This window comes from Bombina bombina, chromosome 2 (assembly GCF_027579735.1).
Source record: "Bombina bombina isolate aBomBom1 chromosome 2, aBomBom1.pri, whole genome shotgun sequence".
Classification (NCBI taxonomy): Eukaryota; Metazoa; Chordata; class Amphibia; order Anura; family Bombinatoridae; genus Bombina; species Bombina bombina.
This window is the reverse complement of record NC_069500.1, coordinates 1,445,329,692-1,445,354,403: the sequence shown is the minus strand read 5'-3', so window position 1 is coordinate 1,445,354,403 and position 24,712 is coordinate 1,445,329,692. Positions and strand designations below refer to the sequence as shown.

The 24,712-nt window shown below is 50.2% G+C and overlaps 1 protein-coding gene across 1 annotated transcript in view; it reads right to left on the bottom strand.

Moving 5' to 3' along the window:
* Positions 1-20,996, bottom strand: part of LOC128647619 (kazal-type serine protease inhibitor domain-containing protein 1-like) — a 71,583-nt gene extending 50,587 nt beyond the window's left edge. Inside the window, exons 1-2 of the mRNA XM_053700375.1 lie at positions 20,549-20,996; positions 4,281-4,441 (exon numbers count right to left, since the gene is read on the bottom strand). Coding sequence (XP_053556350.1) covers positions 4,281-4,441; positions 20,549-20,996 — 609 coding nt within the window. The remainder of the gene's footprint in view (positions 1-4,280; positions 4,442-20,548) is intronic.
* Between the last annotated feature and the right edge of the window lie 3,716 nt (positions 20,997-24,712).

Here is a 24,712-nt window from a genome sequence, read left to right as displayed (position 1 = left end):
AGTGAGGTGCATGCACACAGACAGAGGGGAGAGAGAGTGAGGCGCATGCACACAGACAGAGGGGAGAGAGAGTGAGGCGCATGCACACAGACAGAGGGGAGAGAGAGTGAGACGCATGCACACAGACAGAGGGGAGAGAGACAGAGTGAGACGCATGCACACAGACAGAGGGGAGAGAGACAGAGTGAGACGCATGCACACAGACAGAGGGGAGAGAGACAGAGTGAGACGCATGCACACAGACAGAGGGGAGAGAGACAGAGTGAGACGCATGCACACAGACAGAGGGGAGAGAGATAAAGTGAAGTGCATGCACACAGACAGAGGGGAGAGACAAAGAGTGAGGTGCACACAGACAGAGGGGAGAGAGACAGAGCGAGGTGCATGCACACAGACAGAGGGGAGAGACACAGAGTGAGACGCATGCAGACAGTCAGAGGGGAGAGAGACAGAGTGAGGCGCATGCACAGAGACAGAGGGGAGAGACACAGAGTGAGGTGCATGCACACAGACAGAGGGGAGAGAGACAGAGTGAGACACCTGCACACAGACAGAGGGGAGAGAGACAGAGTGAGGCGCATGCACACAGACAGAGGGGAGAGAGACAGAGTGAGGCGCATGCACACAGACAGAGGGGAGAGAGACAGAGCGAGGTGCATGCACACAGACAGAGGGGAGAGACACAGAGTGAGACGCATGCAGACAGTCAGAGGGGAGAGAGACAGAGTGAGGCGCATGCACAGAGACAGAGGGGAGAGACACAGAGTGAGGTGCATGCACACAGACAGAGGGGAGAGAGACAGAGTGAGACACCTGCACACAGACAGAGGGGAGAGAGACAGAGTGAGGCGCATGCACACAGACAGATGGGAGAGACACAGAGTGAGGTGCATGCACACAGACAGAGGGGAGAGACACAGAGTGAGGCGCATGCACACAGACAGATGGGAGAGACACAGAGTGAGGAGCATGCACACAGACAGATGGGAGAGACACAGAGTGAGGTGCATGCACACAGACAGATGGGAGAGACACAGAGTGAGGAGCATGCACACAGACAGAGGGGAGAGACAGAGTGAGTTGCATGCACACAGACAGAGGGGAGAGACACAGAGTGAGGCGCATGCACACGGAAAGAGGGGAGAGAGACAGAGTGAGGTGCATGCACACAGACAGTGGGGAGAGAGACAGAGTGAGGCACATGCACACAGACAAAGGGGAGAGAGACAGAGTGAGGCGCATGCACACAGACAGAGGGGAGAGACACAGAGTGAGGCACATGCACACAGACAGAGGGGAGAGAGACAGAGTGAGGCGCATGCACACAGACAGAGGGGAGAAAGACAGAGTGAGGCGCATGCACACAGACAGAGGGGAGAGGCACAGAGTGAAGCGCATGCACACAGACAGAGGGGAGAGAGACAGAGTGAGGCACATGCACACAGACAGAGGGGAAAGAGAGAGAAAGAGTAAGGCGCATGCACACAGACAGAGAGGAGACACAGAGAGAGGCACATGCACACAGACAGAGTGGAGAGACACAGAGTGAGGCACATGCACACAGACAAAAGGGAGAGAAACAGAGTGAGGCACATGCACACAGACAGATGGGGAGAGACACAGAGTGAGGCACATGCACACAGACAAAAGGGAGAGAAACAGAGTGAGGCACATGCACACAGACAAAGGGGAGAGAGACAGAGTGAGGCACATGCACACAGAGAGAAGGGAGAGACAGAGTGAGGTGCATGCACACAGACAGAGGGGAGAGAGACAGAGTGAGGTGCATGCACATAGACAGAGGGGAGAGACACAGAGTGAGACGCATGCAGACAGTCAGAGGGGAGAGAGACAGAGTGAGGCGCATGCACACAGACAGAGGGGAGAGACATAGAGTGAGGCACATGCACTCAGTCAGAGGGGAGAGAGACAGAGTGAGGTGCATGCACACAGACAGAGGGGAGAGAGACAGAGTGAGACACATGCACACAGACGGGAGAGATACAGAGTGAGACGCATGCACACAGTCAGAGGGGAGAGAGACAGAGTGAGGCGCATGCACACAGACAGAGGGGAGAGACATAGAGTGAGGCACATGCACACAGTCAGAGGGGAGAGAGACAGAGTGAGGCGCATGCACACAGACAGAGGGGAGAGAGACAGAGTGAGGCGCATGCACACAGACAGAGGGGAGAGAGAGTGAGGCGCATGCACACAGACAGAGGGGAGAGAGAGTGAGGTGCATGCACACAGACAGAGGGGAGAGAGAGTGAGGTGCATGCACACAGACAGAGGGGAGAGAGAGTGAGGCGCATGCACACAGACAGAGGGGAGAGAGAGTGAGGCGCATGCACACAGACAGAGGGGAGAGAGAGTGAGACGCATGCACACAGACAGAGGGGAGAGAGACAGAGTGAGACGCATGCACACAGACAGAGGGGAGAGAGACAGAGTGAGACGCATGCACACAGACAGAGGGGAGAGAGACAGAGTGAGACGCATGCACACAGACAGAGGGGAGAGAGACAGAGTGAGACGCATGCACACAGACAGAGGGGAGAGAGATAAAGTGAAGTGCATGCACACAGACAGAGGGGAGAGACAAAGAGTGAGGTGCACACAGACAGAGGGGAGAGAGACAGAGCGAGGTGCATGCACACAGACAGAGGGGAGAGACACAGAGTGAGACGCATGCAGACAGTCAGAGGGGAGAGAGACAGAGTGAGGCGCATGCACAGAGACAGAGGGGAGAGACACAGAGTGAGGTGCATGCACACAGACAGAGGGGAGAGAGACAGAGTGAGACACCTGCACACAGACAGAGGGGAGAGAGACAGAGTGAGGCGCATGCACACAGACAGAGGGGAGAGAGACAGAGTGAGGCGCATGCACACAGACAGAGGGGAGAGAGACAGAGTGAGGCGCATGCACACAGACAGAGGGGAGAGAGACAGAGTAAGGCGCATGCACACAGACAGAGGGGAGAGAGACAGAGTGAGGTGCATGCACACAGACAAAGGGGAGAGAGACAGAGTGAGACACATGCACACAGACAGAGGGGAGAGATACAGAGTGAGACGCATGCACACAGTCAGAGGGGAGAGAGACAGAGTGAGGCGCATGCACACAGACAGAGGGGAGAGACATAGAGTGAGGCACATGCACACAGTCAGAGGGGAGAGAGACAGAGTGAGGCGCATGCACACAGACAGAGGGGAGAGAGACAGAGTGAGGCGCATGCACACAGACAGAGGGGAGAGAGAGTGAGGCGCATGCACACAGACAGAGGGGAGAGAGAGTGAGGCGCATGCACACAGACAGAGGGGAGAGAGAGTGAGGTGCATGCACACAGACAGAGGGGAGAGAGAGTGAGGCGCATGCACACAGACAGAGGGGAGAGAGAGTGAGGCGCATGCACACAGACAGAGGGGAGAGAGAGTGAGACGCATGCACACAGACAGAGGGGAGAGAGACAGAGTGAGACGCATGCACACAGACAGAGGGGAGAGAGACAGAGTGAGACGCATGCACACAGACAGAGGGGAGAGAGACAGAGTGAGACGCATGCACACAGACAGAGGGGAGAGAGACAGAGTGAGACGCATGCACACAGACAGAGGGGAGAGAGATAAAGTGAAGTGCATGCACACAGACAGAGGGGAGAGACAAAGAGTGAGGTGCACACAGACAGAGGGGAGAGAGACAGAGCGAGGTGCATGCACACAGACAGAGGGGAGAGACACAGAGTGAGACGCATGCAGACAGTCAGAGGGGAGAGAGACAGAGTGAGGCGCATGCACAGAGACAGAGGGGAGAGACACAGAGTGAGGTGCATGCACACAGACAGAGGGGAGAGAGACAGAGTGAGACACCTGCACACAGACAGAGGGGAGAGAGACAGAGTGAGGCGCATGCACACAGACAGAGGGGAGAGAGACAGAGTGAGGCGCATGCACACAGACAGAGGGGAGAGAGACAGAGTGAGGCGCATGCACACAGACAGAGGGGAGAGAGACAGAGTGAGGCGCATGCACACAGACAGAGGGGAGAGAGACAGAGTAAGGCGCATGCACACAGACAGAGGGGAGAGAGAATGAGACGCATGCACACAGACAGAGGGGAGAGAGACATAGTGAAGTGCATGCACACAGACAGAGTGGAGAGAGACAGAGTGAGGCGCACGTTGACTGATAGATGAGAGAGACAGAGTGAGGCGCATGCACACAGTCAGAGTGTCAGAGAGAGTCAGTAGCAGGGGACCAGCAGTTTCAGGACTTTACCTGCACTATTATGTGACGACTCTCCCCGGGTAATGCCCCCTCAGTACCTTCCTTCCTCCATGCTATCTCTGCCAGTGGCTGTGCAGACACTTCACAACCTAGAATAATGCTCTGTCCATTGAGGGCCAACATGGCCCGAGGGGCCCCGAGAAAAACTGGAGCTGAGGAAAGAAGAAAATGTTACTATAGTAAAAAAGCACACAATACACAGGTACTTCTAATACACAGACACCAGGGCACGTACCTCTCACCGCCTCCAAATACAGACACCAGGGCACGTACCTCTCACCTCCTCCTAATACACAGACACCAGGGCACGTACCTCTTGCCTCCTAATACACAGACACCAGGTCACGTACCTCTCACCTCCTAATACACAGACACCAGGGCACGTACCTCTCACCTCCTCCAAATACACAGACACCAGGGCACGTACCTCTCACCTTCTAATACACAGACACCAGGGCACGTACCTCTTGCCTCCTAATACACAGACACCAGGGCATGTACCTCTCACCTCCTCCTAATACACAGACACCAGGGCACGTACCTCTCACCTCCTAATACACAGACACCAGGGCACGTACCTCTCACCTCCTAATACACAGACACCAGGGCACGTACCTCTCACCTCCTAATACACAGACAGCAGGGCACGTACCTCTCACCTCCTAATACACAGACACCAGGGCACGTACCTCTCACCTCCTAATACACAGACACCAGGGCACGTACCTCTCATCTCCTAATACACAGACACCAGGACACGTACCTCTCACCTCCTAATACACAGACACCAGGGCACGCACCTCTCACCTCCTAATACACAGACACCAGAGCACATACCTCTCACCTCCTAATACACAGACACCAGGGCACATACCTCTCACCTCCTAATACACAGACACCAGGGCAAGTACCTCTCACCTCCTAATACACAGACACCAGGGCACGTACCTCTCACCTCCTAATACACAGACACCAGGGCACGTACCTCTCACCTCCTAATACACAGACACCAGGGCACGTACCTCTCACCTCCTAATACAGAGACCAGGGCACGTACCTCTAACCTCCTAATACACAGACACCAGGGCACGTACCTCTCATCTCCTAATACACAGACACCAGGAAACGTACCTCTCACCTCCTAATACACAGGGCACGCACCTCTCACCTCCTAATACAGAGACCAGGGCACGTACCTCTAACCTCCTAATACACAGACACCAGGACACGTACCTCTCGCCTGCTCCTAATACACAGACACCAGGGCACGTACCTCTCGCCTGCTCCTAATACACAGACACCAGGGCACGTACCTCTCACCTCCTAATACACAGACACCAGGGCACGTACCTCTCACCTCCTAATACACAGACACCAGGGCACGTACCTCTCACCTCCTAATACACAGACACCAGGGCACGTACCTCTCACCTCCTAATACACAGACACCAGGGCACGTACCTCTCATCTCCTAATACACAGACAGCAGGGCACGTACCTCTCACCTCCTAATACACAGACACCAGGGCACGCACCTCTCACCTCCTAATACACAGACACCAGAGCACATACCTCTCACCTCCTAATACACAGACACCAGGGCACATACCTCTCACCTCCTAATACACAGACACCAGGGCACGTACCTCTCACCTCTTAATACACAGACACCAGGGCACGTACCTCTCACCTCCAAATACACAGACACTAGGGCACGTATCTCTCACCTCCTAATACAGAGACCAGGGCACGTACCTCTAACCTCCTAATACACAGACACCAGGGCACGTACCTCTCATCTCCTAATACACAGACACCAGGACACGTACCTCTCACCTCCTAATACACAGACACCAGGGCACGCACCTCTCACCTCCTAATACACAGACACCAGGGCACGTACCTCTCACCTCCTAATACAGAGACCAGGGCACGTACCTCTAACCTCCTAATACACAGACACCAGGGCACGTACCTCTCATCTCCTAATACACAGACACCAGGACACGTACCTCTCACCTCCTAATACACAGACACCAGGGCACGCACCTCTCACCTCCTAATACACAGACACCAGGGCATGTACCTCTCACCTCCTCCTAATACACAGACACCAGGGCATGTACCTCTCACCTCCTAATACTCAGACAGCAGGGCACGTACCTCTCACCTCCTAATACACAGACACCAGGGCACGTACCTCTCACCTCCTAATACACAGACACCAGGGCACGTACCTCTTATCTCCTAATACACAGACACCAGGACACGTACCTCTCACCTCCTAATACACAGACACCAGGGCACGCACCTCTCACCTCCTAATACACAGACATCAGAGCACATACCTCTCACCTCCTAATACACAGACACCAGGGTACATACCTCTCACCTCCTAATACACAGACACCAGGGCACGTACCTCTCACCTCCTAATACACAGACACCAGGGCACGTACCTCTCACCTCCTAATACACAGACACCAGGGCACGTACCTCTCACCTCCTAATACAGAGACCAGGGCACGTACCTCTAACCTCCTAATACACAGACACCAGGGCACGTACCTCTCATCTCCTAATACACAGACACCAGGAAACGTACCTCTCACCTCCTAATACACAGGGCACGCACCTCTCACCTCCTAATACAGAGACCAGGGCACGTACCTCTAACCTCCTAATACACAGACACCAGGACACGTACCTCTCGCCTGCTCCTAATACACAGACACCAGGGCACGTACCTCTCGCCTGCTCCTAATACACAGACACCAGGGCACGTACCTCTCACCTCCTAATACACAGACACCAGGGCACGTACCTCTCACCTCCTAATACACAGACACCAGGGCACGTACCTCTCACCTCCTAATACACAGACACCAGGACACGTACCTCTCACCTCCTAATACACAGACACCAGGGCACGTACCTCTCATCTCCTAATACACAGACAGCAGGGCACGTACCTCTCACCTCCTCCTAATACACAGACACCAGGGCATGTACCTCTCACCTCCTCCTAATACACAGACACCAGGGCATGTACCTCTCACCTCCTCCTAATACACAGACACCAGGGCATGTACCTCTCACCTCCTCCTAATACACAGACACCAGGGCACGTACCTCTCATCTCCTAATACACAGACAGCAGGGCACGTACCTCTCACCTCCTAATACACAGACACCAGGGCACGTACCTCTCATCTCCTAATACACAGACACCAGGGCACGTACCTCTCACCTCCTAATACACAGACACCAGGGCACGCACCTCTCACCTCCTAATACACAGACACCAGAGCACATACCTCTCACCTCCTAATACACAGACACCAGGGCACATACCTCTCACCTCCTAATACACAGACACCAGGGCACGTACCTCTCACCTCTTAATACACAGACACCAGGGCACGTACCTCTCACCTCCAAATACACAGACACTAGGGCACGTACCTCTCACCTCCTAATACAGAGACCAGGGCACGTACCTCTAACCTCCTAATACACAGACACCAGGGCACGTACCTCTCATCTCCTAATACACAGACACCAGGACACGTACCTCTCACCTCCTAATACACAGACACCAGGGCACGCACCTCTCACCTCCTAATACACAGACACCAGGGCATGTACCTCTCACCTCCTCCTAATACACAGACACCAGGGCATGTACCTCTCACCTCCTCCTAATACACAGACACCAGGGCACGTACCTCTCGCCTGCTCCTAATATACAGACACCAGGGCACGTACCTCTCACCTCCTAATACACAGACACCAGGGCACGTACCTCTCACCTCCTAATACACAGACACCAGGGCACGTACCTCTCGCCTGCTCCTAATACACAGACACCAGGGCACGTACCTCTCACCTCCTAATACACAGACACCAGGGCACATACCTCTCTCCTCCTAATACACAGACACCAGGGCACATACCTCTCACCTCCTAATACACAGACACCAGGGCATGTACCTCTCACCTCCTCCTAATACACAGACACCAGGGCATGTACCTCTCACCTCCTCCTAATACACAGACACCAGGGCACGTACCTCTCGCCTGCTCCTAATACACAGACACCAGGGCACGTACCTCTCACCTCCTAATACACAGACACCAGGGCACGTACCTCTCACCTCCTAATACACAGACACCAGGGCACGTACCTCTCACCTCCTAATACACAGACACCAGGGCACGTACCTCTCGCCTGCTCCTAATACACAGACACCAGGGCACGTACCTCTCACCTCCTAATACACAGACACCAGGGCACGTACCTCTCACCTCCTCCTAATACACAGACACCAGGGCACGTACCTCTCGCCTGCTCCTAATACACAGACACCAGGGCACGTACCTCTCACCTCCTAATACACAGACACCAGGGCACATACCTCTCTCCTCCTAATACACAGACACCAGGACACGTACCTCTCACCTCCTAATACACAGACACCAGGGCACGCACCTCTCACCTCCTAATACACAGACACCAGAGCACATACCTCTCACCTCCTAATACACAGACACCAGGGCACATACCTCTCACGTCCTAATACACAGACACCAGGGCACGTACCTCTCACCTCCTAATACACAGACACCAGGGCACGTACCTCTCACCTCCTAATACACAGACACCAGGGCACGTACCTCTCACCTCCTAATACACAGACACCAGGGCACGTACCTCTCACCTCCTAATACAGAGACCAGGGCACGTACCTCTAACCTCCTAATACACAGACACCAGGGCACGTACCTCTCTTCTCCTAATACACAGACACCAGGACACGTACCTCTCACCTCCTAATACACAGACACCAGGGCACGCACCTCTCACCTCCTAATACAGAGACCAGGGCACGTACCTCTAACCTCCTAATACACAGACACCAGGACACGTACCTCTCGCCTGCTCCTAATACACAGACACCAGGGCACGTACCTCTCGCCAGCTCCTAATACACAGACACCAGGGCACGTACCTCTCACCTCCTAATACACAGACACCAGGGCACATACCTCTCTCCTCCTAATACACAGACACCAGGGCATGTACCTCTCACCTCCTAATACACAGACACCAGGGCACGTACCTCTCACCTCCTAATACACAGACACCAGGGCACGTACCTCTCACCTCCTAATACACAGACACCAGGGCACGTACCTCTCACCTCCTAATACACAGACATCAGGGCACGTACCTCTCACCTCCAAATACACAGACACTAGGGCACGTACCTCTCACCTCCTAATACAGAGACCAGGGCACGTACCTCTAACCTCCTAATACACAGACACCAGGGCACGTACCTCTCTTCTCCTAATACACAGACACCAGGACACGTACCTCTCACCTCCTAATACACAGACACCAGGGCACGCACCTCTCACCTCCTAATACAGAGACCAGGGCACGTACCTCTAACCTCCTAATACACAGACACCAGGACACGTACCTCTCGCCTGCTCCTAATACACAGACACCAGGGCACGTACCTCTCGCCAGCTCCTAATACACAGACACCAGGGCACGTACCTCTCACCTCCTAATACACAGACACCAGGGCACGTACCTCTCACCTCCTAATACACAGACACCAGGGCACGTACCTCTCACCTCCTAATACACAGACACCAGGGCACGTACCTCTCACCTCCTAATACACAGACACCAGGGCACGTACCTCTCATCTCCTAATACACAGACACCAGGGCACGTACCTCTCACCTCCTAATACACAGACACCAGGGCACGCACCTCTCACCTCCTAATACACAGACACCAGAGCACATACCTCTCACCTCCTAATACACAGACACCAGGGCACATACCTCTCACCTCCTAATACACAGACACCAGGGCACGTACCTCTCACCTCCTAATACACAGACACCAGGGCACGTACCTCTCACCTCCTAATACACAGACACCAGGGCACGTACCTCTCACCTCCTAATACACAGACACCAGGGCACGTACCTCTCACCTCCTAATACAGAGACCAGGGCACGTACCTCTAACCTCCTAATACACAGACACCAGGGCACGTACCTCTCATCTCCTAATACACAGACACCAGGGCACGTACCTCTCACCTCCTAATACACAGACACCAGGGCACGTACCTCTCATCTCCTAATACACAGACACCAGGACACGTACCTCTCACCTCCTAATACACAGACACCAGGGCACGCACCTCTCACCTCCTAATACACAGACACCAGGGCATGTACCTCTCACCTCCTCCTAATACACAGACACTAGGGCATGTACCTCTCACCTCCTCCTAATACACAGACACCAGGGCATGTACCTCTCACCTCCTCCTAATACACAGACACCAGGGCACGTACCTCTCGCCTGCTCCTAATACACAGACACCAGGGCACGTACCTCTCACCTCCTAATACACAGACACCAGGGCACATACCTCTCTCCTCCTAATACACAGACACCAGGGCACGTACCTCTCGCCTCCTAATACACAGACACCAGGGAATGTACCTCTCACCTCCTAATACACAGACACCAGGGCACGTACCTCTCACCTCCTAATACACAGACACCAGGGCACGTACCTCTCATCTCCTAATACACAGACACCAGGGCACGTACCTCTCACCTCCTAATACACAGACACCAGGGCACGCACCTCTCACCTCCTAATACACAGACACCAGAGCACGTACCTCTCGCCTCCTAATACACAGACACCAGGGCATGTACCTCTCACCTCCTAATACACAGACACCAGGGCACGTACCTCTCGCCTCCTAATACACAGACACCAGGGCATGTACCGCTCACCTCCTAATACACAGACACCAGGGCACGTACCTCTCACCTCCTAATACACAGACACCAGGGCACGTACCTCTCATCTCCTAATACACAGACACCAGGGCACATACCTCTCACCTCCTCCTAATACACAGACACCAGGGCATGTACCTCTCACCTCCTCCTAATACACAGACACCAGGGCACGTACCTCTCACCTCCTAATACACAGACACCAGGGCACGCACCTCTCATCTCCTAATACACAGACACCAGGGCACATACCTCTCACCTCCTCCTAATACACAGACACCAGGGCATGTACCTCTCACCTCCTCCTAATACACAGACACCAGGGCATGTACCTCTCACCTCCTCCTAATACACAGACACCAGGGCACGTACCTCTCACCTCCTAATACACAGACACCAGGGCACGTACCTCTCACCTCCTAATACACAGACACCAGGGCACGTACCTCTCGCCTGCTCCTAATACACAGACACCAGGGCACGTACCTCTCACCTCCTAATACACAGACACCAGGGCACATACCTCTCTCCTCCTAATACACAGACACCAGGGCACGTACCTCTCGCCTCCTAATACACAGACACCAGGGCATGTACCTCTCACCTCCTAATACACAGACACCAGAGCACATACCTCTCACCTCCTAATACACAGACACCAGGGCACATAGCTCTCACCTCCTCCTAATACACAGACACCAGGACACTTACCTCTAAACTGCTCCTAATACACAGACACCAGGGCACGTACCTCTCACTTCCTCCTAATACACAGACACCAGGGCACGTACCTCTCACCTCCTAATACACAGACACCAGGACACGTACCTCTCACCTCCTCCTAATACACAGACACCAGGGCATGTACCTCTCACCTCCTCCTAATACACAGACACCAGGGCATGTACCTCTCACCTCCTCCTAATACACAGACACCAGGGCATGTACCTCTCACCTCCTCCTAATACACAGACACCAGGGCATGTACCTCTCACCTCCTCCTAATACACAGACACCAGGGCATGTACCTCTCACCTCTTCCTAATACACAGACACCAGGGCACGTACCTCTCACCTCCTAATACACAGACACCAGGACACGTACCTCTCACCTCCTCCTAATACACAGACACCAGGGCATGTACCTTTCACCTCCTCCTAATACACAGACACCAGGGCACGTACCTCTCACCTCCTCCTAATACACAGACACCAGGGCACGTACCTCTCACCTCCTAATACACAGACACCAGGGCATGTACCTCTCACCTCCTAATACACAGACACCAGGGCACGTACCTCTCACCTCCTAATACACAGACACCAGGGCACGTACCTCTCACCTCCTCCTAATACACAGACACCAGGGCATGTACCTCTCACCTCCTCCTAATACACAGACACCAGGGCATGTACCTCTCACCTCCTCCTAATACACAGACACCAGGGCATGTACCTCTCACCTCCTCCTAATACACAGACACCAGGGCATGTACCTCTCACCTCTTCCTAATACACAGACACCAGGGCACGTACCTCTCACCTCCTAATACACAGACACCAGGGCACGTACTTCTCACCTCCTCCTAATACACAGGCACCAGGGCACGTACCTCTCACCTCCTCCTAATACACAGACACCAGGGCATGTACCTCTCACCTCCTCCTAATACACAGACACCAGGGCATGTACCTCTCACCTCCTCCTAATACACAGACACCAGGGCACGTACCTCTCACCTCCTAATACACAGACACCAGGGCATGTACCTCTCACCTCCTCCTAATACACAGGCACCAGGGCACGTACCTCTCACCTCCTCCTAATACACAGACACCAGGGCATGTACCTCTCACCTCCTCCTAATACACAGACACCAGGACACGTACCTCTCACCTCCTCCTAATACATAGACACCAGGGCACGTACCTCTCACCTCCTCCTAATACACAGACACCAGGGCATGTACCTCTCACCTCCTCCTAATACACAGACACCAGGACACGTACCTCTCACCTCCTCCTAATACATAGACACCAGGACACGTACCTCTCACCTCCTCCTAATACATAGACACCAGGGCACGTACCTCTCACCTCTTCCTAATACACAGACACCAGGGCATGTACCTCTCACCTCCGCCTAATACACAGACACCAGGGCATGTACCTCTCACCTCCGCCTAATACACAGACACCAGGGCACGTACCTCTCACCTCCGCCTAATACACAGACACCAGGGCACGTACCTCTCACCTCCTAATACACAGACACCAGGGTATGTACCTCTCACCTCCTAATACACAGACACCAGGGCACTTACCTCTCACCTCCTCCTAATACACAGACACCAGGGCACGTACCTCTCACCTCCTCCTAATACACAGACACCAGGGCATGTACCTCTCACCTCCTAATACACAGACACCAGGACACGTACCTCTCACCTCCTAATACACAGACACCAGGACACGTGACGTACCTCTCACCTCCTAATACACAGACACTAGGGCACGTACCTCTCACCTCCTAATACACAGACACCAGGGTATGTACCTCTCACCTCCTAATACACAGACACCAGGGCACTTACCTCTCACCTCCTCCTAATACACAGACACTAGGGCACGTACCTCTCACCTCCTAATACACAGACACCAGGACACGTACCTCTCACCTCCTAATACACAGACACTAGGGCACGTACCTCTCACCTCCTCCTAATACACAGACACCAGGGCACGTACCTCTCACCTCCTAATACACAGACACCAGGGCACGTACCTCTCGCCTCCAAATACACAGGCACCGGGCACGTACCTCTCGCCTCCAAATACACAGACACCAGGGCACGTACCTCTCGCCTCCAAATACACAGACACCAGGGCACGTACCTCTCGCCTGCTCCTAATACACAGACACCAGGGCACGTACCTCTCACCTCCTAATACACAGACACCAGGGCACATACCTCTCTCCTCCTAATACACAGACACCAGGGCACGTACCTCTCACCTCCTAATACACAGACACCAGGGCACGTAGCTCTCACCTCCTCCTAATACACAGACACCAGGACACTTACCTCTAAACTGCTCCTAATACACAGACACCAGGGCACGTACCTCTCACTTCCTCCTAATACACAGACACCAGGGCACGTACCTCTCACCTCCTAATACACAGACACCAGGACACGTACCTCTCACCTCCTAATACACAGACACCAGGGCATGTACCTCTCACCTCCTCCTAATACACAGACACCAGGGCATGTACCTCTCACCTCCTCCTAATACACAGACACCAGGGCATGTACCTCTCACCTCCTCCTAATACACAGACACCAGGGCACGTACCTCTCACCTCCTCCTAATACACAGACACCAGGGCATGTACCTCTCACCTCCTCCTAATACACAGACACCAGGGCAAGTACCTCTCACCTCCTCCTAATACACAGACACCAGGACACGTACCTCTCACCTCCTCCTAATACACAGACACCAGGGCATGTACCTCTCACCTCCGCCTAATACACAGACACCAGGGCACGTACCTCTCACCTCCTAATACACAGACACCAGGGCACGTACCTCTCACCTCCTAATACACAGACACCAGGGCACTTACCTCTCACCTCCTCCTAATACACAGACACTAGGGCACGTACCTCTCACCTCCTAATACACAGACACCAGGACACGTACCTCTCACCTCCTAATACACAGACACCAGGACACGTGACGTACCTCTCACCTCCTAATACACAGACACTAGGGCACGTACCTCTCACCTCCTAATACACAGACACCAGGGTATGTACCTCTCACCTCCTAATACACAGACACCAGGGCACTTACCTCTCACCTCCTCCTAATACACAGACACTAGGGCACGTACCTCTCACCTCCTAATACACAGACACCAGGACATGTACCTCTCACCTCCTAATACACAGACACTAGGGCACGTACCTCTCACCTCCTACTAATACACAGACACCAGGGCACGTACCTCTCACCTCCTCCTAATACACAGACACCAGGGCACGTACCTCTCACCTCCTAATACACAGACACCAGGGCACGTACCTCTCGCCTCCAAATACACAGACACCGGGCACGTACCTCTCGCCTCCAAATACACAGACACCAGGGCACGTACCTCTCGCCTCCAAATAAACAGACATCAGGGCACGTACCTCTCGCCTCCAAATACACAGACACCAGGGCACGTACCTCTAACCTCCTAATACAGAGACACCAGGGCAAGTACCTCTCGCCTCATAATACACAGACACCAGGGCACGTACCTCTCACCTCCTAATACACAGACACCAGGGCACGTACCTCTCACCTCCTAATACACAGACACCAGGGCACGTACCTCTCAACTCCTAATACACAGACACCAGGGCACGTACCTCTCAACTCCTAATACACAGAAACCAGGGTATGTCCCTCTCACCTCCTCCTAATACACAGACACCAGGGCACGTACCTCTCACCTCCTAATACACAGACAACAGGACACTTACCTCTCACCTCCTAATACACAGACACCAGGACACTTACCTCTCACCTCCTCCTAATACACAGACACCAGGGCATGTACCTCTCACCTCCTCCTAATACACAGACACCAGGGCACGTACCTCTCACCTCCTCCTAATACACAGACACCAGGACACTTACCTCTAACCTGCTCCTAATAAACAGACACCAGGGCGTGTACCTCTCAACTCCTCCTAATACACAGACAGCAGGGCACGTACCTCTCACCTCCTCCTAATACACAGACAGCAGGGCATGTACCTCTCACCTCCTCCTAATACACAGACACCAGGGCATGTACCTCTCACCTCCTCCTAATACACAGACACCAGGGCACGCACCTCTCACCTCCTAATACACAGACACCAGGGCATGTACCTCTCACCTCCTAATACACAGACACCAGGGCACGCACCTCTCACCTCCTAATACACAGACACCAGGGCATGTACCTCTCACCTCCTCCTAATACACAGACACCAGGGCATGTACCTCTCACCTCCTCCTAATACACAGACACCAGGACACTTACCTCTAACCTGCTCCTAATACACAGACACCAGGGCACGTACCTCTCACCTCCTCCTAATACACAGACAGCAGGGCACGTACCTCTCACCTCTTCCTAATACACAGACAGCAGGGCATGTACCTCTCACCTCCTCCTAATACACAGACAGCAGGGCACGTACCTCTCACCTCCTCCTAATATACAGACAGCAGGGCATGTACCTCTCACCTCCTCCTAATACACAGACACCAGGGCACGTACCTCTCACCTCCTCCTAATACACAGACACCAGGGCATGTACCTCTCACCTACTCCTTATACACAGACACCAAGGTACGTACCTCTCACTTCCCCCTAATACACAGACACCAGGGCACGTACCTCTAACCTGCTCCTAATACACAGACACCAGGGCACGTACCGTACCTCTAACCTGCTCCTAATACACAGACTACACCAGGGCACGCACCTCTAACATACTCCTAATACACAGACAACAGGACACGTACCTCTCGCCTCCTAATACACAGACACCAGGGTACGTACCTCTTACCTCCTCCTAATACATACCTCCCAACATTTCAAAATTCAAAAGAGCCCCCCCCCCCGCAGCAAAAAAATTGAAATGTGGTGGGCAGGGCTTTAAAAAATCATAAGACCAAAGTAATATAAATAAAATTCTAAATCAAACAGAAGCTCAAACCACTGGTATGGCTATGTGAGCTATGCATTTAATTAGCCTTTGCAAAGGCATTGCTAAATATTTTTATCTTAATTGGACATTTAATAATTAATTAATTATACATGCAGATACACATACGCTACATAGCATACACTTATACATGCAGATACACACACACTACACAGCATACACTTATACATGCAGATACACACTACATATCATACACTTATACATGCAGATACACAAACGCTACATAGCATACACTTATACATGCAGATACACACACACTACACAGCATACACTTATACATGCAGATACACACACACTACATATCATACACTTATACATGCAGATACACACACACTACACAGCATACACTTATACATGCAGATACACACACACTACATAGCATACACTTATACATGCAGATACACACACACTACATATCATACACTTATACATGCAGATACACACACACTACATAGCATACACTTATACATGCAGATACACACACTACATAGCATACACTTATACATGCAGACACACACACACACACTACATAGCATACACTTATACATGCAGATACACACACACTACATAGCATACACTTATACATGCAGATACACACACACTACATAGCATACACTTATACATGCAGATACACACACACTACATAGCATACACTTATACATGCAGATACACACACACACTACATAGCATACACTTATACATGCAGACACATACACACACACTACATAGCATACACTTATACATGCAGATACACACACACTACATAGCATACACTTATACATGCAGATACACACACACTACATAGCATACACTTAAAAATGCAGATACACACGCTACATAGCATACACTTATACATGCAGATACACACACACACTACATAGCATACACTTATACATGCAGATACACACACACACTACATAGCATACACTTATACATGCAGATACACACACACACTACATAGCATACACTTATACATGCAGATACACACACACTACATAGCATACACTTATACATGCAGATACACACACACTACATAGCATACACTTATACATGCAGGTACACACACACTACATAGCATACACTTATACATGCAGATACACACACACTACATAGCATACACTTATACATGCAGATACACACACACACTACATAGCATACACTTATACATGCAGGTACACACACACTACATAGTATACACTTCATCCTGGGGTTGGCAAGCACATTAGCTGGCAGTCTGCGGCTGCCACTGTTCGTTACCCTGGTATTAGCACTGCTCATTGTATAAAACTGAAGGCATGCTAGTATTATCACCAGGGGTTAGATATCATCATTACCAAAGGTAGGTTAGAGAGGTCACCATTACCCCTGGTCAGAGTGTATACAGCCTTCTTACTCCTGCTTAACCCAGACACCATTCCTTTTCCACAGGGAATCTAACAGGTATCATATTCTAACCCTGTGAGAGCAAAGCCAGCTGCTTCTGAGTATGGGCCCAATAGAATTAAAAAAAAAAATTTTTTAATGCCTGGGGCAAGTCGGGACAGATGGCTAGCAACCCGGGACAGGGGGATAGACCCTTAAAATCGGGACTGTCCCGCGAAAATTGGAACAGTTGGGGGGTATGCTTACACAGACACCAGGGCACGTACCTCTCACCTCCTCCTAATACACAGACACCAGGGCACGTACCTCTCACCTCCTCCTAATACACAGACACCAGGGCACGTACCTTTCACCTCCTAATACACAGACACCAGGGCACATACCTCTCACCTCCTCTTAATACACAGACACCAGGGCACGTACCTCTCACCTCCTCCCAATACACAGACACCAGGGCACGTACCTCTCACCTCCTCCTAATACACAGACACCAGGGCACATACCTCTTCTTATACACAGACACCAGGGTAAGTACCTCTTACCTCCTCCTAATACAGAGACACCAGGGCACATACCTCTCACCTACTCCTAATACAGAGACACCAGGGTATGTACCTCTCACCTCCTCCTAATACACAGACACCAGGGCACATACCTCTCACCTCCTCCTAATACACAGACACCAGGGCACGTACCTCTCACCTCCTCCTAATACATAGACACCAGGGCACGTACCTCTCACCTCTTCCTAATACACAGACACCAGGGCACGTACCTCTCACCTCCAAATACACAGACACCAGGGCATGTACCTCTCACCTCCTCCTAATACACAGACACCAGGGCATGTACCTCTCACCTTCTCCTAATACACAGACACCAGGGCACATACCTCTTCTTATACACAGACACCAGGGTAAGTACCTCTTACCTCCTCCTAATACAGAGACACCAGGGCACATACCTCTCACCTACTCCTAATACAGAGACACCAGGGTATGTACCTCTCACCTCCTCCTAATACACAGACACCAGGGCACATACCTCTCACCTCCTCCTAATACATAGACACCAGGGCACGTACCTCTCACCTCCTCCTAATACACAGACACTAGGGCACGTACCTCTCGCCTCCTCCTAATACACAGACACCAGGGCACGTACCTCTCACCTCCTCCTAATACACAGACACCAGGGTACGTACCTCTCACCTCCTCCTAATACACAGACACCAGGGCACGTACCTCTCGCCTCCTCCTAATACACAGACACCAGGGCACGTACCTCTCACCTCCTCCTAATACACAGACACCAGGGTACGTACCTCTCACCTCCTCCTAATACACAGACACCAGGGCACGTACCTCTCACCTCCTCCTAATACATAGACACCAGGGCACGTACCTCTCACCTCCTCCTAATACACAGACACTAGGGCACGTACCTCTCGCCTCCTCCTAATACACAGACACCAGGGTACGTACCTCTCACTTCCTCCTAATACACAGACACCAGGGTACGTACCTCTCACCTCCTCCTAATACACAGACACCAGGGTACGTACCTCTCACCTCCTCCTAATACACAGACACCAGGGTACGTACCTCTCACCTCCTCCTAATACACAGACACCAGGGCACGTACCTCTCACCTTCCCCTAATACACAGACACCAGGGCACATACCTCTCACCTCTTCCTAATACACAGACACCAGGGCATGTACCTCTCACCTCTTCCCAATACACAGACACTAGGGCACGTACCTCTCACCTTCCCCTAATACACAGACACCAGGGCACGTACCTCTAACCTGCTCCTAATACACAGACACCAGGACACGTACCACTCACCTCCTCCTAATACACAGACACCAGGGCACGTACCTCTCACCTCCTCCTAATACACAGACACCAGGGCAAGTACCTCTCACCTCCTCCTAATACACAGACACCAGGGCACGTACCTCTCACCTCCTCCTAATACACAGACACCAGGGCAAGTACCTCTCACCTCCTCCTAATACACAGACACCAGGGCATGTACCTCTCACCTCCTCACTTCCTCCTAATACACAGACACTAGGGCACATACCTCTCTCTTCTCCCTAATACACAGACACCAGGGCACATACTCTCATTTCCTCCTAATAAAAAGACACCAGGGCACATACTTCTCACATTCTCCTAATACACAGACACCAGGGCATGTTAAGTATGCCATTTGCAGATCTGCTGGTTGTACTAACCTTCCTGGCATGGCCCAATGTGTGCCACAGCTAGCTGAAGTCTTTTCTTTGTCCTGGCAGCTTCTTGAAGGCGACATAGGTTCTTGTAAGTCCGTCTGTCTGTGCCACACACACTCTCCTGGTTGATACAGACACACTGTGGCTCATCACTGTGCCCAGCTTTCACTTGGCACTGCAAACCTTCTCCACATGCCCCAAAGCTTTCCTCCTGTAAGGGCAGGTCACACATTTGCCCCTCCACATTGGCACATTCCCAGCAACATCCACAGTGACCTCTAACCTTTCCAGCAGGACAACGCTGGGGTTCTGGAGGGCACCTATCTTCCTGGCATGGCAGACATTTCTTCCATGACATTATCTCATTGCCCCATCCCTTCAGAGGTAAATGCCTCATCAGAACCAGCTTTGGCAGGCAAAGAATCAGAGTCAGCAGCAGATATTTAGCCATGGCAATGAGGGCTGAGGTCAGTGGCAAACACAAGAGGGATAGAGAGGGGTCTATGGCTTTACCTGATGATATATAGGGGGCGGGAGATCAGATTAACCCAGTAACAACTGTGTTCCTTACAATGCTGTGGCCTCCTGGGGTCTCCTCAACAACAACAGTGTCACCTCTGAGATAAAATATTTACACATAATCTAGGGTAGAGGGGGTTGGTAGGAAGCTGGACACACAAGCTTGCAATCAATAAACAGACACTTAAAGCACTTAGAAATGTTGTTTTCCATAAACCTAATTACTACAAAATGATTTCCTAAACAGAAGATGTCAAACACTCAAAGTATAAGAACATGAGTGTGTTACGAATACCTCCCAACTGTCCCAATTTTTGCGGGATAGTCACGATTTTAGGGGGTCTGTCCCGCTGTCCCGGGTTGCTTGCCATCTGTCCCGCATTGCCCCATGCATTTTAAATTCTATTGGGCCCATACTAAGAAACAGCTGGCTTTTCTCTCCAAGGGTTAGATACCTATTAGATTCCCTGTGGAAAAGGAATGGTGTGTGTGGTTAAGCAGGAGTAAGAAGGCTGTGTACCCTCTGACCTCAGGTAATGATGACCTCTAACCTCTAGTAGTGATGACGTCTAACCCCTGGTGATAATACTAGCATGCCTTCAGTTTTATACAATGAGCAGTGCTAATACCAGGGTAATGAACAGTGGCAGCCGCAGACTGCCAGCTAATGTGCTTGCCAACCCCAGGACCCCATAAAATGAATTACAGATATCCATATATGATGTAGTGTGTGTATCTGTATGTATAAGTGTGTGTGTGTATCTGCATGTATAAGTGTGTGTGTGTATCTGCATGTATAAGTGTGTGTGTGTATCTGCATGTATAAGTGTGTGTGTGTATCTGTATGTATAAGTGTGTGTGTGTATCTGTATGTATAAGTGTGTGTGTGTATCTGTATGTATAAGTTTGTGCTATGTAGTGTGTATGCTGTATGTATAAGTGTGTGTGTAAATCTGCACGTATAAGTGTATGCTATGTAGTGTGTGTGTGTGTATCTGTATGTATAAGTGTGTGTGTGTATCTGTATGTATAAGTGTGTGTGTGTATCTGTATGTATAAGTGTGTGTGTGTATCTGTATGTATAAGTGTGTGTGTGTATCTGCACGTATAAGTTTGTGCTATGTAGTGTGTATGCTGTATGTATAAGTGTGTGTGTAAATCTGCACGTATAAGTGTATGCTATGTAGTGTTTGTGTATGTATCTGTATGTATAAGTGTGTGTGTGTGTGTGTATCTGCATGTATAAGTTTGTGCTATGTAGTGTGTATCTGCATGTATAAGTGTATGCTGTGTAGTGTGTGTGTGTATCTGCATGTATAAGTGTATGCTATGTAGTGTGTGTGTATCTGCATGTATAAGTGTAAGCTATGTAATGTGTGTGTATCTGCATGTATAAGTGTATACTATGTAGTGTGTGTGTATCTGTATGTATAAGTGTATGCTATGTAGTGTGTGTGTGTGTGTGTGTGTGTGTGTGTGTATCTGCATGTATAAGTGTATGCTATGTAGTGTGTGTGTATCTGCATGTATAAGTGTAAGCTATGTAATGTGTGTGTATCTGCATGTATAAGTGTATACTATGTAGTGTGTGTGTATCTGCATGTATAAGTGTATGCTATGTAGTGTGTGTGTGTATCTGCATGTATAAGTGTATGCTATGTAGTGTGTGTGTGTGTGTCTGCCTGTATAAGTGTATGATATGTAGTGTGTATCTGCCTGTATAAGTGTATGCTATGTAGTGTGTGTGTGTGTCTGCCTGTATAAGTGTATGCTATGTAGTGTGTGTGTGTGTCTGCCTGTATAAGTGTATAATATGTAGTGTGTATCTGCCTGTATAAGTGTATGCTATGTAGTGTTTGTGTATCTGCCTGTATAAGTGTATGCTATGTAGTGTGTGTGTGTATCTGCATGTATAAGTGTATGCTATGTAGTGTGTGTGTGTGTCTGCCTGTATAAGTGTATGATATGTAGTGTGTATCTGCCTGTATAAGTGTATGCTATGTAGTGTGTGTGTGTGTCTGCCTGTATAAGTGTATGATATGTAGTGTGTGTGTATCTGCATGTATAAGTGTATGATATGTAGTGTGTGTGTATCTGCATGTATAAGTGTATGCTATGTAGTGTGTGTGTATCTGCATGTATAAGTGTATGCTATGTAGTGTGTGTGTGTGTCTGCCTGTATAAGTGTATGATATGTAGTGTGTGTGTATCTGCATGTATAAGTGTATGCTATGTAGTGTGTGTGTATCTGCATGTATAAGTGTATGCTATGTAGTGTGTGTGTATCTGCATGTATAAGTGTATGCTATGTTATGTGTGTGTGTATCTGCATGTATAAGTGTATACTATGTAGTGTGTGTGTATCTGCATGTGTAAGTTTATGCTATGTAGTGTATGTGTGTATCTGCATGTATAAGTGTATGCTATGTAGTGTGTGTGTGTATCTGCATGTATAAGTGCATGCTATGTAGTGTGTGTATCTGCATGTATAAGTGTATGCTATGTAGTGTGTGTATCTGTATGTATAAGTGTATACTATGTAGTGTGTGTGTATCTGCATGTATAAGTGTATACTATGTAGTGTGTGTGTATCTGCATGTATAAGTGTATGCTATGTAGTGTGTGTGTATCTGCATGTATAAGTGTATGCTATGTAGTGTGTGTGTATCTGCATGTATAAGTGTATGCTGTGTAGTGTGTGTGTATCTGCATGTATAAGTGTATGCTGTGTAGTGTGTGTGTATCTGCATGTATAAGTGTATGCTATGTAGTGTGTGTGTATCTGCATGTATAAGTGTATGCTATGTAATTTTTGTGTATTTGCATGTGTAAGTGTATGCTATGCAGTGTGTGTGTGTCTGCATGTATAAGTGTATGCTATGTAGTGTGTGTGTGTATCTGCATGTATAAGTGTATGCTATGTAGTGTGTGTGTATCTGCATGTATAAGTGTATGATATGTAGTGTGTGTGTGTATCTGCATGTATAAGTGTATGCTATGTAGTGTATGTGTGTATCTGCATGTATAAGTGTATGCTATGTAGTGTGTGTGTGTATCTGTATGTATAAGTGTATGCTATGTAGTGTGTGTGTATCTGCATGTGTAAGTGTATACTATGTAGTGTGTGTGTATCTGCATGTATAAGTGTATGATATGTAGTGTGTGTGTATCTGCATGTATAAGTGTATGCTATGTAGTGTGTGTGTATCTGCATGTATAAGTGTATGCTGTGTAGTGTGTGTGTATCTGCATGTATAAGTGTATGCTGTGTAGTGTGTGTGTATCTGCATGTATAAGTGTAAGCTATGTAGTGTGTGCATCTGCATGTATAAGTGTGAGCTATGTAGTGTGTGTGTATGTATAAGTGTGTGTGTATCTGCATGTATAAATGTATGCTATGTAGTGTGTGTGTGTGTGTATCTGCTTGTATACGTGTATAGTGTATGCTGTGTAGTGTGTGTGTGTCTGCATGTATAAGTGTATGCTATGTAGTGTTTGTGTATCTGCATGTATAAGTGTATGCTATGTAGTGTGTGTGTATCTGCATGTATAAGTGTATGCTATGTAGTGTGTGTGTGTGTATCTGCATGTGTAAGTGTATGCTATGTAGTGTGTGTGTATCTGCATGTATAAGTGTATGCTATGTAG